The following is a 25,645-nucleotide window of genomic DNA, read 5'->3' as shown; positions in this document are numbered from 1 at the left end:
AGCTTACATTTAAAAATGTTCAAGCTTAAGGTACATCATTCCATGCAGATATATTCCTTTATTTTCCAAGGATACATGTTCCTTAGCTGAAAATCTGAAACCTAGGACAACTGGAGTACAAACTTGTGACAGCTAGTGGGGTCTGTGTATCCATAACATAAGCAAACCATGGTTACAGAAATAGCAAAACTGAGAGGGCTGCTAAGCAGATTGAAATAACTGTTTTGGGGGGAGGGGAGGATTTGCCAGTTATTCAGCAGAGTAGATGGTGAAATGATTGCTTAGGACAGTGGTTTGAATTAGCTGCAAAACTAAATAGATAGAATGAAGGAGACAGCTTTAGGTTGCCAGTTCTGTTACTCAGAGGATCAGAAAGACGTGTGTAAGAAGAAATTTACCACTTGAGGTGAAAAGTGACTATGATGCATTAATTGAATTATTTCAACCTAAAATACATGGTAGTGGAAGCTGGGCTGCATTTCTATAGATGTGAAGCTTGGGGAAAGTATAGAGCATTTTAACTTCATCCAAAGGGAACCTGCAGAGAATGTTGGTTTCAGGACAGAATAATAGGAGTGCCTGTTGGAAAGGTGGATGTCAGAAATGTCTTAAAAGGATTTCCCTTCCTTTGGAAGCGGAGTTGCTACTGTGAAAAAACATCAAGAATGCATCACTATAAAGGAAACCTCAGTTGTTTCCTGCCAGCTCCACTAGGAGTGGAATTTATTTGGTCTATAAGAGCTCAAATGGTCCTTGTGAGGTTTGTAGAGAACACAGATTTTTCACATGCACACACATTGTTGAGGAAGGTCACCAGTGAATTAGAAACCATATTTGGGGGGCTGTAAAAGTGATCAGTGGAGGTTACCTGAGTATCATGGGATTATGGGCCACTGTTTTGCAGTTCTAGCTGCTAGTGATCCACTCCAGTGTGCCTTTGTAGTGATTGATTTTTTTTTTTTTTACTGCATTGCAAGCTGTACTGCGCATGTCTAGTAGAACATGTATGGTAGTGTGGTTGGTAAACAGGTATCACTAATATTGGAATGTGGGGTGGCTGATGTTGTGTGTAAAGTTGTGATCTAGAACACAAGTATTAGTAATTCTCAGATCAAAGGAACTGTTTATGGCCAGGAAAGAGGGATGTACTGGAGACACCTGCTGTTACTATTGAAAAGTATCATTTCATTGTGGGTAGGTAAAACAAGATATAGCAAATTGCCAGTCCATTTAGTAAATGTGACTCCTGAGCCCCAGATTTTAGGAAAGGATACAGTGTTTGGAGGACTTTGGTGTTGGTGATCTGGCACCATGGTCATTAGCATGAAAGAGCCAAATCCAGATAGAAAGGGTTCTGCTCAGAATAAACCTCTCTGGGGAATTACATTCATGCAAGCTTCACACTGAGTGAATGGGACTGAATGCTAGAGAGAATAGGGAAATTACTGAAATTCTCCAAAAAAAGCTAATACTAGTGATCTTGACTTTAGTGAGATTAAACTGATTCCTATCCCTGTCTCTTCCCCCCTCATGGAACCTAACCTATAAACCAGGGAATAAGGAGGGCCTCTAATTCTCACCTACAGGCATATTTTGAGAAGCACATATTGGCCTTGTTTCATGTTTCAGCCTCCTGAAACCCTGGGGTTGGTCTGTTAGACCTCAACTATCAGAAATACAATGAACACGCTACAAAAAAGGCAAATTGGTTGCCATGGTTAGATGAAAATCTGGATGCACTTGTCTTTGTGGGCTGGTTTTCTGCACTGGATTCAGCCAGTGGCCTTTGGTGAGCAGATTAGCCCCCAGATACTCATTCACAGACTTATTTTCTCACAAAAAGGGCAACTTGAAACTGTTGAAATGCTGTGCACTATTAGAAAATCAAACACCTTTGTTACTACTGTTCTTTGCCACTGCTTTTTATGACCATTCAATTGGAGTTTTGTCCAAATTGGAACTGCAGGATTTGGTCCCAACAGAAATTTTAAGGACATGAACTTTACAATATTTCATATCCATTTTTCCTGTCTCTGTTTCTCTTCTTCTCCAGGCCCTTTTCTGAGCCTCCCTCTCTCTTTCTTTCCATTTTTTCCCCTATGTTCCCCCCCCCCCCATCTCTTTAGTCCTTTTTATTCTTTCATCTTCTGCTCTTCTCTTTTGTGTACTCCTCTCAAGGGCCATCTCCACAAAATTAGTGCAATACTTCAGATAACCACGGCACCAAACAGACTGATTTCTCTACTCTGGTTAGGTCTGGGAGATTGGGCTACCAGCTACAGTGTATGTATAAGGCCTCTCAAAGTTAGAATATGTCAGAGATACATTTTTGTAGCAGTTACAATTTTTTAGAGGATTTGCTTGTCATACAACTTTTTTAATTTTTGATGTTCACAGAGTTATCTAAAGCCAGCAAAGGCTGTTTGGAGCATATTTAGCTTGCAGCTATAAACATAATTCCATTTTGTAGGAGCAGCAGCCCCTTTACTTTGTTAAATGTTTATATATGCGTTAAGCAACCAGATCCAAACCACTTAACATTATCTTTTTAATACCCATGCTTCTGTTGCACTAGAAATCAGAGATTGAGGAAAATGCCAATTATCACATCAATTCAGCAGACTAAAATATTTTTAAAGGAAATAAGGCTGTGAGATAGATTCTGAAATACTAGTTCTTACGATTATTAATCTGTAGTAGTGAGATGTTCCATAGTTTACAGTCATTTGGAGGTGTATTACACTTTTCCTATGTTTTTATGCTCCACTGTATACCTGTTACATTGTGACAGGCATTTCAAGCAGCCTGGGTATAGGTTCATTTTCAGAGCAGAAATTATCTGATTTGGCTCATGTTTTAAATATGGAACTCTTATTCTCTTAGCTCCTTCCAAAGCTCTTTCTTAAAAGTAGTATTTTATAATGTCCCCTTACTTTAATATCGTTCGTTTTAAAACTCCCCAACATTCCCTCACCCTGTTGAGTACTTCACGCCATTCCATTTGATATTTCCAAGCCATGTTCAAATGCTCCAATGCACCAGTGATTTTTGACTCTTATAGTTCTACACACTATAGCCTACCTTGCTGCTCCTGTGGCACGATCCCTAAAGCTGTTTCATTTCCACTCCCCTTCCCTGACTCCTCTTTGTTGGTTGGTGAACTCTAGCTGGAGATTTCGAAGAGGATCTGAGACTTTGGGTTTCATAAGGATGATATTTTAGATGAAGTCAAAGTATCACTTTCATTTCTTCAGATCTGTCAAAAGTATTGCTCATATTTACAGAGGAAGAAAAACAAATTTAAGCAGGATATACAAGTTATGATATGTAGATGCTACTTGTAATAGAACTGTAAGAGAAAAATGTACTGAACATTACAACATACAATGTAAAATAAGAAACTGAAATAGTGGAAATTTGAATGCTTGTATAAAATTCCTGATTGCAAATTAGATTTTGCTACCTGATATTGTTCAGCAAAATAGATACCAATGGTGGTAATTAGCCAATATTATAAGACATGAAAAATACTCATATTTTCCATTCATATGTAATACATTTTTATCAAATACAGTGAAATCTACAGTAAGAACCAACTCCAATAGACATTCCCTGTCTCAAACAACCATTTTAAAGTATCTTCAAGATTTCTAGTACAGTTTTGTACTATCGTTTGTTAAAGACCACTTTCTTCTAAACAAGGCAGTTTAGGTAGTTACTTAACACAGGATTCCTTGTACTGTGTGTGACGGGTTGAATCACAGAACCCCCCTTGGGAGCTGCCACCTGATGTGCCAAGACTACTTCTGCTCCTGCTTTCCTGCCCTATCATCTTAGGACTTCAGTGCCCTGCCTGGTTTGAGCCAGACTCGCTAGCCTGCTGCAAACCCAGACCCAGGTCTGAATCACATCCCCTAACAGCTGTAGGCTTACCTGAAAGCAGATTACAGAAGTGTTCTTATCTTTAACACTCAGATGCCCAACTCCCAATGGGGTCTAAAACCCAAATAAATCCGTTTTACCCTGTATAAAGCTTATACAGGGTAAACTCATAAATTGTTCGCCCTCTTAGAGAGATATGCACAGCTGTTTGCCCCCCCCCCCCAGGTATTAACACATACTTTGAGTTAATTAATAAGTAAAAAGTGATTTTATTAAATACAGAAAGTAGGATTTAAGTGGTTTCAAGTAATAACAGACAGAACAATGTGAATTACCAAGCTAAATAAAATAAAACACTCAAATCTAAGCCTAATACAGTAATACAAGTGAGTAGAGATAATATCTCACCCTGAAAGATGTTTCAATAAGTCTCTTTCACAGACTGGACGCCTTCCTCGTCTGGGCACAATCCTTTCCCCTGGTACAGCCCTTGTTTCAGCTCAGGTGGTAGCTAGGGGATTCCTCATGATGGCCACTCCTTTCTCTGTTCCACCCACTTATATATCTTTTGCATAAGGTGGGAATCCTTTGTCCCTCTGGGTTCCCACCCCAGCTTCTTAATGGGGAAACACTAGATTAAAGATGGATTCCAGTTCAGGTGACATGATCACATGTCACTGTAAGACTTCATTGCCCACTTGCCAGCACACACATATACAGTAAGACTTACAGGTAAAACACAGCCATCTGCAGTCAATTGTCCTGGTTAATGGGAGTCATCAAGATTCCAAACCACCATTAATGGCCCACACTTTGCATAATTACAATAGGCCCTCAGAGTTATATTTCATATTTCTAGGTTCAGATACAAGAGTGGTACATTTATACAAATAGGATGATCACACTCAGATTATAAGCTTTGTAATGATATCTTACAAGAGAACTTTGGCATGAAGCATATTCCAGTTACATTAACATATTTTCATAAAATCATACAGAGTGCAACATCACAATGTGCATTCACTGCACATGGAAAATATTTGCTAAACTATTCTGCTTACTTGGTTATAAATATGTTATATAATTGTGTGTGTGTGTGTGTGTGTGTGTGTGTGTGTGTGTGTATTATACACACACAAACACAAAGGGTGGGATTTTCAGAGATACCTAAGTGACACAGGAGCATATTTGCCATTGAAAGTGTATGGGAGTGGTGTTTCTAAGTCATTTCGGTGTTTTTAAAAATCTCACTCTAAGTATTTAGCATATTTTCATATTATTTCTAAAACTGGGTAAACTTCACCCACAGATATTTTGTTTGTCACAACATATTGTGTATGTACAGGAGTTCATGTTTTCACCATCTGACTGTTGAGAATTCCCCTGATTAAACCTCTCAAATCATTAACTTCCACCATGTACCACCTGTGCTGAGGAGACATTGGACAAGATTCTGATCACAGTGAGAATGGTATAAATCTGGCCTAACTTCTGCTGAGTTAAGCCAACTCCATTTTTGCTCTGTGGACACTTCCTAGTGAGAGGTGACACACAAAAGCCAGAAACCATTCAATTCTGCAACAAAGGTTGGTGAATTAGTGGGGGATCTATTTCAGAGGCTCTGCCATTGTGGCAAGTGAAGCACTGCCTCATTTAGAAAAAGCACAACACGAATCAATGTAAAACACATTCTGTTCTTCTCGATTCTATGCACCATTCATAGATGGTAATTGAACAGGGTAGCCCTTTGAAATGAAGGATCCATATGGGGACAGCTGCTCCAGTGCCCTAAGTGTGTATCCTCGTCCTTCCTATAAGCAGAATAGGAGCATGATTTCACTGAACAGCCTGGCAGCTACTACACAGCATTTAGAGACACTTTCAAAAGTACCCTTACATAAATGGTACATTTGAGCTAAAGCTAGTTACAGTATCTCAACTAAAATTTTGACCTAGAAGCACAATTGATTAAATAACATATTGTGGGTGCCCTTAAAAAGTTTCCTTTTATTTTTTTACCAGTAGGTCAGGTATTACAGGTATGACCATTATTCCCTTTTCTTAGGGCTAGTCTACACTTACCGGGTATTTTGACGGCTGCGGATCGAAGTTCCGAGTTCGATTTATCGCGTCTGGTGTGGACGCGATAAATCAAACCAGGAAGTGATCCCCGTCGACTGCGGTACTCCAGCTAGACGAGAGGAGTACCGCGAAGTCGACGGGGGAGCCTGCCTGCCGCGTGTGGACCGCGGTAAGTTCGAAGTAAGGTATGTCAAATTCAGCTACGTTATTCACGTAGCTGAATTTGCGTACCTTACTTCGACTTGGGGGGTAAGTGTAGACCAGGCCTTAGAGTTATGTTCTAGCCTTAAAAAGGTAAAAGGAAACTTTTAAAGGGAATCCACTAAACATCCAGGTAAGTGATTTCTTTTCTCTGGAGGGTGGTTATATTATGATCTAGAACCTGACAGCAGGATATGTGCTGTCAGCATGTGACTAGTAGAGGGGAAATTTCATACAAACACAAAATAGTTAGGCTTCCCCCAGTGTCCAGTATTGCACGACAATGTACATTATATTTATCACATAACATCTTTCAAACACACTGAGTTAAACCATGCAAGATTTAAATTACGCAGTTACACAGTTAAATAACAGCAGAGGGAAAGGTAAGTGGTGTAGGCAAGGAAGAAAAGTTTACTTATTATTTTGCATTAAAAGAGTAAAATGAAATTGTATTAGGTTATCAATATGTTTGAAATTCTTCCCTCATTATGCAAGTTCTTCTAATGCTACTCTGGAAACTACAGTCAGTGCACAATATTCTGTGGCTTCTAAACTCCACTCAACCCAGGTGGTTAATTTCCTAAAACAGTCCCTGATCTTGCAGAGACTTAGGGTACGTCTATACTTACCTCCCGGTCCGGCGGTAAGCAATCGATCTTCTGGGATCGATTTATCGCGTCTTGTCTAGACGCGATAAATCGATCCCGGAAGTGCTCGCCGTCGACGCCGGTACTCCTGCTCTGCGAGAGGAGTATGCGGAGTTGACGGGGGAGCCTGCCTGCCGCGTGTGGACCCGCGGTAAGTTCGAACTAAGATACTTCGACTTCAGCTATGTTATTCACGTAGCTGAAGTTGCGTATCTTAGTTCGAAGTGGGGGGTTAGTGTGGACCAGGCCGTAGGCATGTGTGTAACTTTGCATGTGAGCTGTCCCAGTGACTTCATTGGCACTATTCACTTGCATAAAGTTAGGCATATGCTTAAGTCTTACAGGACTGGGGCCGAACCTTGCTATGGAGTATGTATTATACCTAACAGGAAAAACAGCATTTGTTGCTAGGACATATCTGATTAAAATAATCAAGAACAACACAGATAGTAAATGTAAACAGGAGCAGCTCGTTGCTTCTCCTGCTCAGCAAGAAGCAGTGGTTTAGTGGCTTTAAGGGACTTAAGAAGGCCTTGAAATAATTGAAATTTTTTCTACTTTATTATTAACCACTACTCATGGAGAAAGAAATGACCACTTCCTTCATGTGTCATCAAGGTGTATCTTTTGGCATAGGTTTCAGTGCTTGATAACTAGCTAAACCTATTAGTATTAGTTTCTTCATTCCTTTGCCAGCACATATTTTTGTATTGCAGGTTAGTTTAGTCAAACAAAATTACTGTACTTGCCTGCTGATATTAAGTATCTCATGATAATCTTTATACTAGATGTTGAATATCAGTTAAAATTGCCAAAATACCTACTCAGCAATATCACATGTCAGGATAGTAATGTTTTAATATTCATTTATTGAAGGGATTGTCACAATTTTGTGTTTGATCACCCTAAATGATCCTACTCTTGGCATCCAACAAGATTAAATGTCAGAAAACATACATATTTGCTAACCACATTTTTCTTTTTTCAGGGTAAGGGGATTCTTGGACCAGCAGTAAGTATCATTTTATACAATCTACAGTCCGCAATTACATAACAAATCAAAGTAATAAAATGAAAAGACAGAATAATAATTTTGGCCCTGATGTTCTGTATCTATTCATACATATTTTTACAACTAACATTTTAGACCATTTTAGTCCTTTGGGTGTACAGATGTGTTTCTGAGGGCATAATTTATCTCCTGTTGCTTTGGGAAGATATTTGCCTGTGTACTTAGATCTCTATCATACAGATGATTGTAAATAATTTATACATATTTCTTTCTTTTACTTGGTTATTGTAGGGTCCCCCTGGTGTAGCAGGACTTCCTGGTGAAGTAGGCCGTGTTGGTCCATCCGTGAGTACTGCATTATATTTGCCAGTAATTTGCATTTTCTCACTGGCTGAAAGACACTGTACAGAAGGAAATATAATTATTATACCATCCAAACATTGTTTAGGATATGAGAACAAAAAAATATACATAAGTATTTAATTTGATTATTTTTCCTACTGGGATTTTAGGAGGAGGATCAGGTTGGTGGAAATCTCGTCAGAAATAAACAAGAATTAATAGCACAAAGATACGGCCATCTGTAATAATAGAATGAAGTGTTTCATACAGTATTCCACACACAAAAAGAATGCTAAGGATGCAAAGGAAGTCACTAAAAAATTAGGAAAGGGCAAAGTTAAGGTTGGCTGTAGAATGTTAACTTTGGCCCCTGGTGTGTATACATTATGTTAAAATATTTTATTACATGATCACACTCTGGTTTTCCCCACGACCCCGTCTCATGTCCCTGAATAAGACAGTTCAATATTTCTTTTGATCCTCATCATTCAGTGTGACCCCATTTACTGCACATCAACCAACCCTGCCCTGATTAAGGATTTTTTTTCTCTTTAATTATAGCCTTTTTGTGGCACTGATCTCCAGACTATCTGAATACCTCACAAACATAATTAATTAATTTATCCCCTGGACACCTCTGTGAAGTCAAGAACTATTATTATCCCCATTTTCAGAAGGAGAACTGAGACAGAGAGAGATTAAGGACTAGTTTGTACAATGTAAGTACATCCCATCCATTCACAAAGCCATGAGGATGGAGCAGTCCCTGTCGTCTCCTGAGCACATAGCACTTATATTTCACATCTTCAGAGCTCTTTAGAGACATCATGGGTTACACTCTTACCGGAATCAGAGGTGAAACATAGTTCCACCACTCCTTAGGTAGACCAGAAAATAAACTGTAACTCAGAATCTTAATTTCTTTACTTGATCAGGAGTGGGAGGGGGTAGTAGAGTAAATTACTTTATCCCTTTTTGTGGAACAGCTTATTTGCCACTGTTTACATAGATACTCTGACCAGTGAATAGGTGTCCCTCGTCCCTGCCCACCTACCCACTTTTTCACAGTGGTGGCTACCAGGCAAATGTTAGTAAGGGCAGGTTCAGCATGTTGTCTTATTTTAGTTGATCATTTAACTTCAGTGTAAACCTTTCAAAACACTTTTCAGTCAGTAATATCAAATAAGAACACAGTTAAAAGGTGAGACCAATCAATAACCAATAAGACTTGATTTAAAGTAAGACTGTAGTCAGAAAAATGATATAGAACTCCCACAGTGCTATTTTTACTGAATTATTCTCTTTCACTTACTTCCATATCAAGTTTTCTCAGTTTTATATATCAAAAGATATTAGAGAGACAGGGTAGATGAGGCAATATATATTGTCGGACCAACTTCTGTTGATGGAAGGTACAAGCTTTTCATCAGGAGCTTAAAAAGCTGAATAAGAACAGTGCTTGGATTCAGGGGAAGGATTGGGGAAGGAAGCAGCATGTCTTCTTCCCGAGACCTGTAGAAGAGCTCTGTATAGCTCAAAAACTTGTACCTTATAGCAACAGAAGTTGGTCCAATAATATGTATTACCTCACCTACCTTGTATCTCTCATATCCTGGGACCAACATGAGTACAACAACACTGTAAATCAAAAGATTCTAATTCTCAGCTTGGGCTTCAAAAATCTAGTTGTACTCTTTCTGACTTGTACATGTTTCCCAGTGATGAAGTTTCTTGATTCAGAAGTTAGCTGACAATTTTGTGGATGACACGTGAGCAGAATAGGCTCTAGATTACTTTCAATACTGTACTGGTTCTCCAATGACAACAGTAGTAAAATCTTGGTTTGGGGCCTGCTCTTGCTTCCAGTAAAGACGATTGCAGAGTTCCCATTGGCTTCACAGTACAGGATTAAGCCCTTGTCCTTAAAGCAGGTATGCCTCAAAGACACACACAGAGCAAATAAGGGAGTGTCTGGTTTACACAATTGCTTTTCTGACTATAGCTATACTTTAACAGAGGCTTATGGCATGCATGAGATGGAACAACAGAGAATGCCACAAGTAATGGGACATAGTAAAATATCACCTCCCAAACATCTTGCATACTACGGTACTTGACAGTATTATTTCACTTGTCATTCTACAGAATTCCTTGGGAGATATCAAACAAAATCAAATGCATTACAGTTCAAATGAAATTTCTGTTGTGACCTCTATTGTGCTGAAAATGGCCATTTCATGGCAGATGACATGTGATATCTTTTTACTCCCTATTAAATTAGTACCAATGATACTGGTGCTCTATACGAAGTAAAGAGATGACTGGTGTTATTCAAGAAGACTCCTTATGTACCACATCTTTATTTATTTTAGGATTTTCTATCGTGTCCATCATCATAGTATCCACACACTTGAATAATAAAAATAAGTCACATGTTGTTTGAGGATTACTCCACACTCTTAGGAGAACTTCAAGCATGTGATACAAGCAAATACAATCTCACACCCATCTCGATTTAAGTTTATTTCCTTATACTCTACAACCAGACCTATATTCTTGAAATTTGAGTTTTACTGTTCTAAGATTGGTTGCTTAGTCTGTCCTTTTGTGGTTGCCTCACCTTAGCTGCTGCAGGCCTGAATATACAGCTGTTTTATATATCATTGCCATGAATTAATTAAATTTATTCTAAAATATTAGGGTGATGCTGGAAAGAGAGGTCCTCCAGGCCCACCAGGGCCCCCAGGTCCCAGAGTAAGTGGTTATGTTTAATATATACTAATGTTTGGATAAGTACTGTGTTCCTGTGTGACCTATCATTTAAATCAGATTCTGTACCAGATGACTGGAGGATAGCTAATGTGATACCAATTTTTAAGAAAAGCTCCAGAGGCGACCCCAGCAATTACAGGCCGGTAAGCCTAACTTCAGTACCAGGCAAATTAGTTGAAACTATACTAAAAACCAGAAATATCAGACACATAGATGAATACAATTTAATAAATAAATTAATGGAGATATCCTATCTCCTAGAACTGGAAGGGACCTTGAAAGGTCATTGAGTCCAGCCCCTTGCCTTCACTAGCAGGACCAAGTACTGATTTTTTGCCCCAGATTCCTAAGTAGCCCTCTCAAGGATTGAACTCACAACCCTGGGTTTAGCAGGCCAATGCTCAAACCACTGAGCTATCTCTCCCAAGAAGAGTCAACACAGATTTTATAAAAGAAAATCATGCCTCACTAATATATTAGAATTCTTTGAGGGGGTCAGCAAACATGTGGACAAGGATGATCCTGTGGATGTAGTATACTTAGACTTTCAGAAAACATTTGATAAGGTCCCTCACCAAAGGCTCTTAAGCAAAGTAAGCAGTCATGGGATAAGAGGGAAAGTCCTCTCGTGGATCAGTAACTGGTTAAAAGATAGGAAACAAAGGGTAGGAATAAATGGTCAGTTTTCAGAATGGAGAGAGGTGAATAGTGGTGTCCCCCAGAGGTCTATACTGGGTCCTGTGGTGTTCAACCTATTCATAAATGATCTGGAAAAAAGGGGTAAATAGTCAGGTGGCAAAGTTTGCAGATGATACAAAACTACTCAAAATAGTTAAGTCCAAAGCAGACGGCTAAGAGTTACAAAGGAATCTCACAAAACTGGGTGACTGGGCAACAAAATGACAGATAAAATTCAATGTTGGTAAATGCAAAGTAATGCACATTGGAAAACATAATCCCAACTCTATATATAAAATGATGGGGTTTAAATTAGCTGTTACCACTCAAGAAAGAGATCTTGGAGTCATTGTGGATAGTTCGCTGAAAACATCCACTCAGTGTGCAAAAAAGCTAACAGAATGTTAAGAACCATTAGGAAAGTGATGGATAATAAGATGGAAAAATATCATACTGCCTCTATATAAATCCATGGCACGCCCACATCTTGAATACTGTGCGCAGATCTGGTCACCCCATCTCAAAAAAAGATATATTAGAATTGGAAAAGGTACAGAGAAAGGCAACAAAAATTATTAGGGGAATGGCACAGCTTCTGTATGAGGACAGATTAAAAAGATGGGGACTTTTTAACTTGGAAAGAGACAACTAAGGGCTTGTCTATACTACCCGCTGGATCGGCGGGCAGTGATCGATCCAGGGGGGTCGATTTATCGCATCTAGTACAGACACAATAAATCGACCGCTGAACACTCTCCTGTCGACTCTGGTACTCCACCAGAACGAGAAACACAAGTAGAGTCAATGGGAGAGAATCAGCTGTCGACGTACCGCAGTGAAAACACCACGGTAAGTAGATCTAAGTATGTTGACTTCAGCTATGCTATTCATGTAGCTGAAGTTGCGTATTATAGGTCGACCCTGCACGGTAGTGTAGACAAGCCCTAAGGGGGGATATGATAGAGGTCTATAAAATCTTACCTAGTGTAGAGAAAGTGAATAAGGAAGTCAGCTGTCAGTGTGGACAGACTGCAGCGCTTTTTCTACTCAGCTGTACGAAAACAGGTTTAACTCACAGCGCTGTACAGCTGGAGGTGTAGCCATACCCCTAGTGTAATGGATGCAATGATGCCTGCTGGAGTCTGCAGACAGCCTAAAACAATAACTCTGAGAGGCGTGAATTATCCTTTGCATCTCAGTGAAGTGTTAACTCTAAGGCCTACTGCTCTGGTTGGTCCCACCAACAGCACCCAACCAGAGGATTCTGTGTGTCAGGAGGAGAAGTGTGCAGTGGGCTTAGCCCATCAATGCAAGCAGAGACACCCTGCCTCCTGGGTTGAGTACTGGGGGCTCACTTGCTGTCACCCCTGCTTCTTCCACGAAGGTGTCCCCTTCTGCCACTTCTCCTACCTCTCTGGGAGGGTGGTTCACCTTCCACTACCACTTCAAGTGGGACCTGGGGCTACTGTGTAGGGTTGGGGCTGGAGCTGTAAGGGAGGGGTTAGATTCTTAAGTTGGCGCTGTAGTCCAGTACATCTCTAGTCAGAGCATCAGATGTTTCCAAGTACTGTTTTTGTGATTCTCCTCTGTAGGCCTTTTGAGAGGAGGGATATGTATTATGCATTTACCTTTGCAGTATTTTAATTTGCGAGAGGTAGAATTGATGGCAGATCATCATCTGGCAGACAGAGTACATGCTGGGCAATGACACATCAAGTATTTAGGAAATGAGAGTGTCATCTTCATTTCTCTGTAAAAGGCTGACCTACTATCCCTTTGCTAGACAGTCCCAACAGCAATACAGAGATTCTATTTTCCTGAGGCCATATCTCATTTTCCATGGAAAGTTGCTAGAAAATGTGAAGTCGCCATTGTGGAAAATATGAATGATAAAACTGAGAAAAATACCCAGGAAATAAATAGCAACAATCTACACCAGACTCTGCTGCTCCTTCTCTCTTTACACTGAAGATTCCATCCTCCTCAGGCACCACTGCAGTGCACCACCCCCATTCCACTTAAGGCCATTATATTCCCCCAAACTCCCCCAACCTTTCCCAAATATTTGTGCTTCCATGAAAGCCCATCAGTTCTCTCAGAGTCTCATGGTGCTTCCTTACTCAAACAGAAGGCACACCTCTCCATAACAGACTGCCAGATCCTTCCATGAACCCAGTCTTGCTCACATGTGGTTACCTTTCTTCCTAATGTATTCCCCAGTCTTCCCTCAGTGTTCTCCATGATCCTCTCCTATTCCCATTAAGGCCAGTCCATTTCCTAAGAAACTCATTTTTCTTCTATTGACTGCATCCCTTTTGTACACAGATCTCTAACTTGCAATTCCAATGGCTGATAGAATTATTAATTGTCTATCAATTCTTCTGCTGCGAGAGGGATCCTTTTTTTCTCTAAAGAATTAAGTCTTGTCCTTATGAATGAGATGGTTTTGTTTCGTATTAAATTATCATCAGAATGTAAGAAAGTGCACCTTCATCTGTTTCATTTACCTAGATAACTTCTTTAAGAACCCCAACTCTGAAAACAATTTTCAGTCAATTACAAAGTAGAAATACTTGTGCTGAGAACATAACATAAGATCTGTGGTGCAACTGGACTACATAGCCAACTGAGATACAGGAACATTTAATACATAGTATTACAAAATCAGATGCAGCTGTTGATATTTAAAAGAAAAATATGCTATGTTTACAGAATACACTGAGTTCATATGTGATTATTAGTCTGAAAGTATACAAAAATATGTATTGTATTACTTTAGTCTAATTCTCACGTGTGGCTTTCAGTACTTAAAAGAAATCTGTGACGCTTCAAAAACAAAGAGAGTTTTTGCTTTTCAGAAAAGCAAATCCAAGATGGAGGGCAGAATATTGCACACAGACTCCTGCAATTTATGACAATTAAATAAAGCTCCCTTTGCATATGTCTACACAGCAGTTAAACACCTGCAGCTGGCCTATGTCAGCTGACCTGGGCTCGTGGGACTTGGGCTCCAAGAATGTAAAATTGCGGTGTTTGGGCTCGGGCTGGAGGCTGGCTTCAGGGACCCTTCCCCCTTGCGGGGGTCCCAGAGGTTAGGCTCCAGCACAAGCCTGAACATCTAGACTGCAATTTTATAGCCGCAGAGCCTGAACACCATGACACGGGCCAGCCATAGGTGTTTAAGTGCACTTTTGGGATTTCAGCCCCAGAGATTATCTGACATTTCTATATCTTCTGCTTTCCTACACTGAAGTGTGTCAGGTGTGGTTTTCGTTGTATGAGACAAGGTCATTTTTTTTCCTGTTGTTCACTTTCTAACTTTGAACCTTTTTGTCAAATTTAGGGAACAATTGGGCTGCATGAAGGAGATCCACTGGTAAGACATTTGTTCACCTTTTTGAAAAATACAATCTTAAACCAAAATGTACCTTTTTAAGTTTCTTATCAATGTTAACTCAATGTGTGGATACTTTTTCAGTGTCCCAATGCTTGTGCACCTGGTCGTCCAGGACACGCTGGCCTAATAGGAATGAAGGTAAGAGAACTGATGTACTGAATCACTGATTGGGGTGAGGACTTCCTGGCCTTTGGGTCTCCCATTATATTGTCCAGAAAGCATGGTGCCAAGATACTGGCGAGATCACTTTCCAAAGCATCTATAGTCCCAAAGCTTCAGACATGCTAGGTATTCCTCCAAGCCTTTTGATTTTATAGAAGGCCTCAGAATGTCAAATTGAAACAAGCACCTTCTTGACTCACACTTACTCTAGTTTCTTTTATGTTCTTTTGTCTGATTTCTGGGGATACTATCCCTATGAGGGGATTACTAGTGCAGTGTTGGACACACTGATTTACTGGATCTGGGATTAGGTTTTTCTGAAGGTTGCACTACAGCCCATTTCCGAAAGTGTCTAGGTGTGCATGGAGTTGGGGAGGTGTTACAGAAGGTCAGGGGTGGCTCTATGTTTTTTGCCGCCCCAAGCACAGCAGGCAGGTGGCCTTCTGCTGCACGCCTGCGGGCGGTCCACGGTCCCGCAGATTCGGCAGCGTTTCTGCGGGTGATCTACCGGTCCCACGGCTTTGGTGTACCCGCCGCCAAATTGCCGCCAAAACCACGGGACCGGCGGACCTCCCGCAGGCACGCCACCGAAGGCTGCCAGACTGCCGCCCTCACAGCAACCAGCAGGCCGCCCCCCGTGGCTTGCCGCCCCAGGCACGCGCTTGCTGCGCTGGTGCCTGGAGCCGCCCCTGCAGAAGGTACACCTGGAGAGTGGTAGGCAGGCTACGCTGGAAGAGTGGATTTCTCAAATTCTAAATAAATTGTCTGCACTCTTTTTTTATTCCTTTATTTTAGGGTCACAAAGGAGTAAAAGGAGAGGATGGTGAACCAGGGAAACAAGGTCATAAGGTAAGATAACAGTATTTTAATGGGCAAGCAGTAGTTTAATGGAAGGCAATGATTGGTAGCAAAATAACTGCCAGTTTAGCCTATGCTTCAAAAAGAGTCATCTTGTTAGAATCCATCAAAATTATTGATACTTCTGCCAGAAAGAACTGACAGCCCACTTCCTGTATGTCATTTGGGTCACTATCAGCACATTATCTGCTAAGTCATCCCCTCTATTCTGCATTCATTATCACACAGAAATTGGCATTCTCACTTTTCATTTTGACCATCAGAATAATTATTATTGAACTAGCTGCACAATAAAATCAGTATTTATTAATGTTAAAAATTGGGAATTAAGTGCAGAGAGTCTGTAGGAGACTAGAGAATGCTTAGGATGGCACAACTGAGCAGGGAGAGAGCAAAGGGAGAATGAGATGGCAGCATGGGGGGAAAGAGTACATGATGGGGAGGGAGAGGTATAGGAAAGGTCTAGGTAACCACAACAGAGATGAAGGCAAGGACCAAGGACTGAATTGCTTGAAGACTGAACTACATTCTCACCTAAAAACATAATTCATCTGAAATGGGCTTGTTGGATACTTGTGAGGAAATTTGGGGAACCCTGAACTACCTTTGCCCATGCTGTAACTTTTTGGTCCACAGAGGACTTCTCTTTCCAAGGCAGGCAATCTAGCACCTTAAAATACCTTAAAAATAAGGAACAAAGTTTGTGCCATAAACTCTTGCTCCATATCCATATATACAATGAAAAGAATATTAACTTCTCAGAAGTAGTCCCCCCACTTTTCAGAATGCTTGAGCTATAGGAGTTGCCAAATCCTTGTTGTGCCCCAGAACCAACCTCTTGTAAATCAGCCTGGCACTGAGAATTGTAGCTCTGCTCTCTAACAGCATAAGGGGGGGGCGGGCGAGGAGGGGAGGGAAGGGTGTTACCTGGTCACCAGAAAGGTGTCTGGATTAATAAGGCACGGTTTAATAATAACAACAGTGAAGGATAATGCTGAATTGCATGTGAGGCTATCAACATACACACCCAGTTTTCAGACTCCGACCTAAACCTCATTACAGTTTTTAAAAATCTGAATTAACAAACCTGGGAATACTAACTTTGAGAAAAATGGAATGATTTAGCTTAAATAAAACATACCCTTGCTACTCTTGAGCAAAATGACCTCCTTATCTTCATTCATATTCCTTCTTGGAACACATTTCTTCCATGAAGCCTATAAAAAATAATTCAGCAAAGAAAGAAGTCTGCAAATTTTTAATACAGAGAGAGTTGAAATGTGTTGCAATTCCCCTTTAATTAAATGAGCCAATGTATTATGTGCCTTAATTTACTATCTGTCTAATGTTAAGTGTAAGCTCTTTGGGGCAGGAAATGTGTCTATGTTGGGTTTCCTTCAATGCTGAGCATGTTGACAGGGATCAGTGAGTAAGAAGTGGTAACACTTATGCTGATAGTGTTTTCCCTTTCCTGGTATGGATTTGCTTCAGCTTTCTTTCTTTTGTTTTTCCAGGGTGAGGAAGGTGCCCAGGGAGTCCTAGGTGATGTCGGAGCTCAAGGCCCTCCAGTAAAGTATTTCCTTTTTGAATAGCACTATCAATTTGTTTCATGTCACCATATTTGTTTTTTATAAGCAATTAGACATGAAATAATATTACACATCTATCTTTTAATAATAATATCACACTGATTGTGAATAAAGGTAAAAATATTTAAAACTGTGCATAGTAAAACCTCACAGCATGCCCTTTTCTGCTCTCACGGCTTGGTTCTTGTAATGCTTTCACATTGTAAATAATTAGTGTACTCTGTCTTATATTACTTTTTAAACTGCAGGGGGGCAACTAGATGATTGAACTGGGCTTTTCTGACCTTACTGTGCATGATTTTGGTGACCTAGGCCTGAACCTGGAAAGATATATATGTGTGCTTAACTTTGAGACTTACGGTACATCTATACTGACAAAAATAAAACAAAAAACAACACAACCCTGCAGCAGTGAGTCTCCGAGCCCAGGTCTACAGATTTGGGCTTGTGTGATGGCGCTCAAAATAGCCATGTAGATATTCTCACTTGGATTGGAGCTTAAGCTCTGAGACCATGCTTCTCACCATGTTTCAGACCCTGAGCTCCAGCCTGAGAGGGAACATCTAACAAGGCTATTTTTAGAAATGTGTGCCCAAGTCTGTAGAACTGGGCTCTGAGACTTGCTGCCATAGGTTCCCCCCCCCGAGTAGATGTACCCTTAGACTTTGCAGAACTGAGGATTTTGTGGCCACCACTCCTGGGCAGATTGTGGCATACTCCTTCTATAGTTCCATTGTGCCTCCCCCAAGAGTCCTAATTTCCCTGTTCCTGTTTGTTCTTCCTTAGCTGGTTCTTCCATGATCAGCCCTCCCTCCAGTTCCCATAGCTAGGACATGCAGTAGGGAACAGAAAGGAGCAAGGGGATCACTCCCACAACAGAGCTGGTTCTTAATCATGGCATGCTTACTCCCTTTGTTAGAGTTTGCATAGTCTCTGGTTTCCTGGTGAGTGAGTCAGGAGAAAGAAGTGTGGATGGTGAAGACTTATATTTTTCTGGGATTGAAAAGAGTTCTCTAATGCTTACTGTATCCAGCTTTGACTGGAGATTTGACTAGTGCAATTTTGGGGGAAATTAAATCATTCAGTAGGCCAGAATTATCCTTCACGCTCATGACTTTCAAGTCCTAGATCATGGAGGTCCAGACAAACACAAAAGTCTGATTAGAGCTTACAGAAATACAAGAGACTGCATAGAACGAAGACTATAAGCCCTTCTTATCCTTAATACTGATAAAATCTCCCTGATAAAGTAGTTGCCTAAGTTCACTGTACTAAAAGATCCATTTTCTGTTCCCAAAGGGGGCCTGTAGTGTTCATCCTCAGCCAGGCCTAGTCATTTAACACACTTGTAGTTAGTGGCCCACGGTCATACAGGTTCTCATGTAGTGCATTCATCAGGAAATAACACATTGCTTTACTCATTTAACTCCACAGCTCTTCAAAATCACAATATTTTAAAGTGTTGTCCACTACAATCCAGGATTCAAGAGGCAGGGAAAGTGATGTCATCTTAAAAAGGGATATGCCAGGCCTGAGGGGGGGCTTTATAGGGAAGACGGTAAGGATTGAAATAGTCTGTAAGGTTTCTTAGAAATAAAAGCCTTAGACCCGGTTCCTCTGTCAGATTTTTTTTCAGGGGTTTACTTCAACTTTATGGTCCTCAGAACAATGAGTGTTTTCCTGTCTCTAATATACAGTTGTGTTTGAGGCCTCAGTGTGGTTTTGGTCAATCTGACTGAGCTACCAGTGTTCTAATTTGATATTTTATTAATTGTACAGTTTTCAAATTACCACATGAATTAAACATTTTAATGCAGAAGCATTTGGCTCTTTTTTATATATAAGGGAAGGAATAAAATAATGACAAAGAAAATATGTAGTATCTTAAGAAGTCTACTATCTGAAAACTACTACATTTCTGATAACAAAATAGCAATATGGGCTAAATTGTCACAATACTTTTCTTATTTTTCATTTCCAGGGGATTCAAGGTTTGAGAGGCATAACTGGTATAATGGGAGCCAAAGGGAACAAAGTAAGTACTAGCAATTATCTCTATAAAATATAATGCAGCTGATAGTCAGAGGCTGGCTCCACTACATGTAATTTTTAAACCATGGGTCACTATGCAATGGGTGCTTTCTGGGTTTAGCCTTACTTAAACTTTTGATACCCTCCTTTGCTATGCCTGCACTTTCCCTCTCCCACCAAGTGTGTTCCAGCAATTGTAACATCATACTTCTGGTCACGAGGACAGCCAACCCTTTCCTTTCTGAGAAAATGCCTTCAGTACATCAGCAAATTTTGTTGAAGTGGACTTTCTGAAGTTTCTTACTATTCTCTCCTTCTCCCCAAGACTTACAGTAGTTTGGCATATCCTCTTGGTGCTGTTGGCAAGGCATCAAGCTTAATTGTGATATTAATTTACACAGGCCATAACCTTTTGAAATAAAACTAAAGTTTATTGAATATTCATTTCCCCTGATTGTGTCCTCCTCAGCCTTTCTACTTCTTCTGTCTCTAATTTTCACCTGCTTGCCTTGGTACATGGATCACTTTCATTAACTCAGTTTCGATAGCCAGTCACTGAACAGAATGGTGCAAATCCAGTCTGTGTATCCAGTGAAAGATATGGAAAGCAAAGCTTTCTTTCTTGTTCTACGATTCCCACCATATATCCCCACTGTCCCCTTCACCTCCCACCGTTATTTGGCCACTTACATTCCTGCCCCAGCTATGTGAAATACTTACTGCCTCTCTCTGAGACACACATTCCTTATTCTTTCTAAATCTTTCCTGAAAACATTTATTTTCACTTTGGCTTATAATTGATTCTCTCTATAAAGCATTTTTGAAGATAGTTTTATGAGACCCTATATAAAAATCAATTGCAATTCACATTTTGGTGTCAGTCCATTATGCTATATATGTGCAGTATGTTTTTGTGTGATGCAGGGAATTAGTTAAGGACAACAATGAATTGTTCTGAAATAGTTCAAAGTGGCTTAATTCATCACTGTCCAGTACGTTTTGATAGAGGAATGACATAATTTCATATATAACATTTGCTGGCATTTAATTATATAACTCCCCAAAAGGCAAACTAGAGTTTAAAAAGATTAAAAAGCCACTTTGTGAAAACTGTTTGTATTTATTTTAATAACCCAGAGCCAAATTCAGAGAGGTGCAGGGCACCTGCAATTCCTACCGAAGTAATTGGGATATGTAGGTGCTTGGTACATCTCAGGAAGTCAGCCCTACTATCTTGTGTTATCTCTTTATTCTGTAGGGTGCTCGTGGCCTTGATGGTGACCCTGGTCCACGAGGGCTCCCTGGTGGATCTGTAAGTAGAGTTTTGTGTCAGCCAGATCATTCAAAGTGATATTAACTTTTAAGAAAGTTTATAGAAGTAAAGCAGGGGGCTATTTGCTTTGGCAAAGGGTTTTCCCTTAGTACAGGGGAGGGAAAACTACAGCCTGCGGGCCGGGTCCGGCCCATCAGGGCTTTCAGTCCAGCCCGCGGGATTGCCAGCCCCGTGGCTACATCTTGCTCCATGCAGCTCCGGCCTCCAGGGGTGAGGAGGAGTATCTGGCTAGCCCCAGCTGGCATATGACCCCTAGGAGATGGCTCTAACTGGTATAAGTCAGAGCAAGCTGAGGAGAGACTTCAGGCTCCTCCAAACTGAGTTAGGCAGAGACTAAGGGAGTCATTATTCATGTTAAGTATCAGAGGGGTAGCCGTGTTAGTCTGGATTTGCACATGAGTCTGACGAAGTGGGTATTCACCCACGAAAGCTTATGCTCCAATATGTCTGTTAGTCTATAAGGTGCCACAGGACTCTTCATTGATTATTAGTGTTGTTTGTCAGCTTCTCTCTCATTTCCCCTTGGGGTGGGTGTCGTGGGAGGGAAGTTATTCTTTGGTAGGCACAGCCTCAGGTGCAGACAGAACCAATCGAACTTCTGTTCTGCTTCCCCTGGGCTTCCACATCCTGACAGAAAAGCAGGGAATGAAGCAACCGGTGCTGCTCCCTCCAGCCTCTTCAGTAATGAGCAGATGCCAAGCGGGTGAGCTGTATAGCAATTACAACAAGGAAGGGACAGCAGTTGCTCAGAGTTCTCCCATCTCACCTCAGAGTTGCTCCTGTGGCTATGGAGAAAGAGGTGTCCCCATCTGGATCCCTGCAGTAATAGGGTTAATTCAAACACTTTGGTTTAACAATTTCAGGGCATTTTCTTCTTGACACAGTTATGCTCAAAGGCCACAATTTAGTCTCTTGAGGACCACAAACGTCCCCACCCCAGACCCAGGGTTGGACACCACTGCTTTAGAGGCTGCTGTACACTTACAGCTGGCTGCAGCTGTGAGACTTCTGGTTGCATTGGAGCTGTTCTAGTCACACCTCAATTCACGGCAGCACGATGTTTCTGCTATGTGCTTGCTTCATTTTCAGCAGCCCCGACTGCCATGCTACTGGTGCCATGTGTTCCAAAGTTAGCTCAGACGTTCACTCTAACTTTCCCAAAAGTTCCTTGTTCAAAATTCCAACAGCTAGACAATCTCGCATGTGTTCTCCTTACTGATGCCAGAGTCACAATGTTCTGCAAGTTCTTATAAAGGCTTCCAAGCTTTCTCCAGGTCTCTGCCCTTTTAGTAAAAGCATGCCCATTTGTGTGTTACATTCAATATTGAAATGCAACAATCACCAAATTTTTAAAGAATGATCAGTACATGTATCCTCAGAGAAAATGTTGGGAGACGGCACAATGGGCCTCCTTTTCTTCCCACTTCCCCACTAACCTCCCACATCCCCACTGGTTTCCCAGTTTTTCACTTCTCAAATCCAGCTAAACTAAAGGGAGGAGGGGGGATGAAGGGAAGGAAAAAGTAGATCAAATACCACCACTTATTGTGGGTGACAGTTGCTACTGCTAGGCATCAGCGCCCCAGTTACAAAGGTTTTTAACATTATTCAGGTATAAGCAGATTCTGAGGGAATCTGGAAGTAATTGCCCCATACCCCCTAGGATCATTCTACTTCGCTAGTTATCTCCCCAACCACCCTTCACATAACATTCAACCTTATAGTTGATCTCATTTCATCTCAACTAGACAGGATTTCTTCATGCTTAAGCGCATAATCATAAACTGTACAAATGACAATATATGTAAATAATTCTCTCTCCAGCCCATGATGTGACATTGCACAATTAGCCTGTGTGTGTTTGAGCATTTCTTTCTCAGAAGCCTCAGGAATAGATGATTTCCTGTAACTGATACCAGACAAGATGGGCCAGGTTAGCCTGGTATAACAATTCGTGTTCTTAAAATGGCATATATAAAAAATAAAGAAAAAATGTTTTTTAAAAATTGGGCATAACATACATGCATATCTTTGCCTCTATACTTGCCCACTATCATAACTCAGCGGCAAGCACTTTTATGTTTTGGAGACACAACAGTCCCTTGTTTTACAAACAAAACAGAAAAACTTCTCTTTGCATTATTCAGTTGAATGATAAAAATCACAGTGACTCTTCCCTTTCATACATGGGGATAAACAAATCATTTTTGAGTCCAATAGAAGCTAAATGTTGTCCATTTAAACAAGGGCACTTTACCTCTTTTCTAACAATATTTGTTATGGTGGGGAAAGCAGCTTGGGTGTTTTAGATGTCATAATAAAAGAAATAAAAGTTAGCCTTATAGCAGAGAAATTGTTCTAATTAAGCACCTTTATTCAGGTGGTATTGTGTATTGTGTAGGTTTTTTCAGACATTTTGAGTCTGATAGTGTTGCTATTGAAGTTAATGGTGTAACTTGATAACAGCAGAACAGGCACTTAGTAAAAATATGTTTATTTCTTAGTGCCAAGTCTGTAAACTCCCTTTGGGCTCTGAAGGTCAAGCTGGGTTCTTTTCTTTTTGCACATCATTATCCCACATTGGAACCGTTCCATAAAGGGGACCTGGGATCAATGGTGCAGTGCCTAACTTTTAGGTACCTTGCCTCCTAGTGGAATCCTCAGCCCTAAGTTAGGTGCCAGGCTCCTTATACAAGGCATGGGGAGAGTTAGGTACTTAAAGAGATTCACAAAAGCCAGCCAGCTGAGAGGGGAGCTGCCTAAACGAGCCAATAGGAAATGCTGAGGAGAGGGGTGATATCTAAGCCAGTTCCCCAAAGTTCTTTCTTGCAAAAACTGAAGAGGAGCTTGTGTCCCATTTTACCCACCCCAGAATACCCTTTATCCCAGTGGTTAGAGCACTCACCCAGGATGTGGGAGACCCAGGCCCACTTTGTGTAGAATACTTAAACACACATTGGAGCAGGGACTGGAACCTGGGTTTCCCAGGTGAGTGCACTAAGCACTGGGCTATAGCATCATTCTTACACTCTCTGTGGCCCAGTGAATATTTAAATAGTTTATATCAAGTGGAAATCAGGCAGAGGGGGGACACATCCTGGGTGAGTGCCCTAACTTCTGGCCTACATCAGGGCCTGTTAACTATAAACTGCACAGGCCAATTAATGTCAATGTAAATTACACATTAGGTTTCAATGTAAATTAGACATATTTCATTTAGAATTAGTGCATCCTCCACAGAAAAAATATAGATGTACTCACCTTCTGAGCGTAAGTACCTAAACACCTGAAACAATGTTTTGATCTAATAAGGGGAAGGGAAGTACCATCTAACATATCTTAAGAATGGTTGAGAAAACTATATACCTATCTATAATTGCCTAAATGGACTAGTCAGCATGGATACCAGCATACAGTGAATGTAGATATCTTCCCTTCCCATAGTGAAGTGATTCCCTTTTAAGAGGGTTCCACTGAATTACTTTTTAGTTGTTTATAGAGTGAGAGTGCAGCCTAAGCGGAGTATGGGTAAATGTGAAAACACAAGGACATTTAAAAGGCAGTGGTGCTTATTAAAAGCTAGATCTTGCATCTTTATGCACCCAAACTCTAATTGGCTTCACTGGGAGTTTTAGGTGTTCCCAAGTAATGCAAGAGTGAGCCATTAAACTGAAATTCACCAGTTAGAGGTCGCTATGTACCATTCAAGACCCACCTAAACCCTTGATTTGGGGCTCAAATGTTGCACAGGGTCAAGCACATGCTCTCTGCACAAGCGTGAATTTCACCTTTGATGTTTTACCTGATTTCATTTAATCAATACGACCAATTGTATTCTGACTTGTTGCTAAATGAAAATATTTCCTGCAGGGAGACCAGGGACAGAGAGGTCTACGGGGAGAGACAGGTCCGAAGGGAGACAGGGTGAGTTCAAATCATATTTACCAGTAAACATTTAGCAATAATATTATATATCCCATTATGTGTGCTGAAGGTAACTTACCAAATACATCCCTGAATAATCATGTATTGATGCTTCTTGCATATGTCACTTCAATGTATCTTTTTTTTTAGGGTCCTCAAGGTATTAGAGGAATAACTGGCCTCCCTGGGCCTAAAGGAGAAGCTGTACGTATATCTCATTTATTTTAAAAATTTGTTCTCTATCGTGATCCTTTAGATTGCAAATGCTGGGGAACAGCATTAAGACGAGCAAAGAATGTTCTTTATAACAATATGCTATCTGTGTTTCAAGGGCTTACCGGGGGTTGATGGCCGGGAAGGTATCCCTGGAATGCCTGGAGCAAAGGTAGGCTAACTGTATCCTATCTGGCTATCTCAGTTTACATGTCATTTGATTCACATTGCTCTAACTGTAATAGCTCCACTCACCTATATATTTTGTATGTTTTTCAATTGCGCTACTGCTTTTGGTTTCTGAACGTTACTGTGGTAATTTTTAGTAAACTTCCCCAGCCTAAATGTCTAAAATCATACTGTTTCTGCTTTCTAGAAATAAAGGCTTTTTACTTATTTAACTGAAGATTTTATATAATTTATGTAAATCGATTTTTTTTCAGGGTGAACCAGGAAAACCTGGTGCTCCAGGTGATGCAGGACTTCAAGGACTGCCAGTAGGTATCTGATACTTTAAAT

General features: G+C 40.6%; 1 protein-coding gene across 1 annotated transcript in view; it reads left to right on the top strand.

Annotated features, from left to right (window-relative positions):
• COL9A1 (collagen type IX alpha 1 chain) overlaps positions 1-25,645 on the top strand; it is a 97,787-nt gene that overhangs the window by 32,879 nt on the left and 39,263 nt on the right. The window contains exons 13-25 of the mRNA XM_065401741.1: positions 7,804-7,827; positions 8,119-8,172; positions 10,870-10,923; positions 14,963-14,995; positions 15,098-15,154; positions 15,974-16,027; positions 17,551-17,604; positions 19,607-19,660; positions 20,915-20,968; positions 24,860-24,913; positions 25,064-25,117; positions 25,245-25,298; positions 25,570-25,623. Coding sequence (XP_065257813.1) covers positions 7,804-7,827; positions 8,119-8,172; positions 10,870-10,923; positions 14,963-14,995; positions 15,098-15,154; positions 15,974-16,027; positions 17,551-17,604; positions 19,607-19,660; positions 20,915-20,968; positions 24,860-24,913; positions 25,064-25,117; positions 25,245-25,298; positions 25,570-25,623 — 654 coding nt within the window. The remainder of the gene's footprint in view (positions 1-7,803; positions 7,828-8,118; positions 8,173-10,869; positions 10,924-14,962; positions 14,996-15,097; positions 15,155-15,973; positions 16,028-17,550; positions 17,605-19,606; positions 19,661-20,914; positions 20,969-24,859; positions 24,914-25,063; positions 25,118-25,244; positions 25,299-25,569; positions 25,624-25,645) is intronic.

The sequence above is a fragment of the Emys orbicularis genome, chromosome 3, assembly GCF_028017835.1.
Source record: "Emys orbicularis isolate rEmyOrb1 chromosome 3, rEmyOrb1.hap1, whole genome shotgun sequence".
Taxonomy (NCBI): Eukaryota; Metazoa; Chordata; order Testudines; family Emydidae; genus Emys; species Emys orbicularis.
The sequence above is the reverse complement of the archived record's forward strand: the minus strand, read 5'-3'. Positions and strand labels throughout refer to the sequence as shown.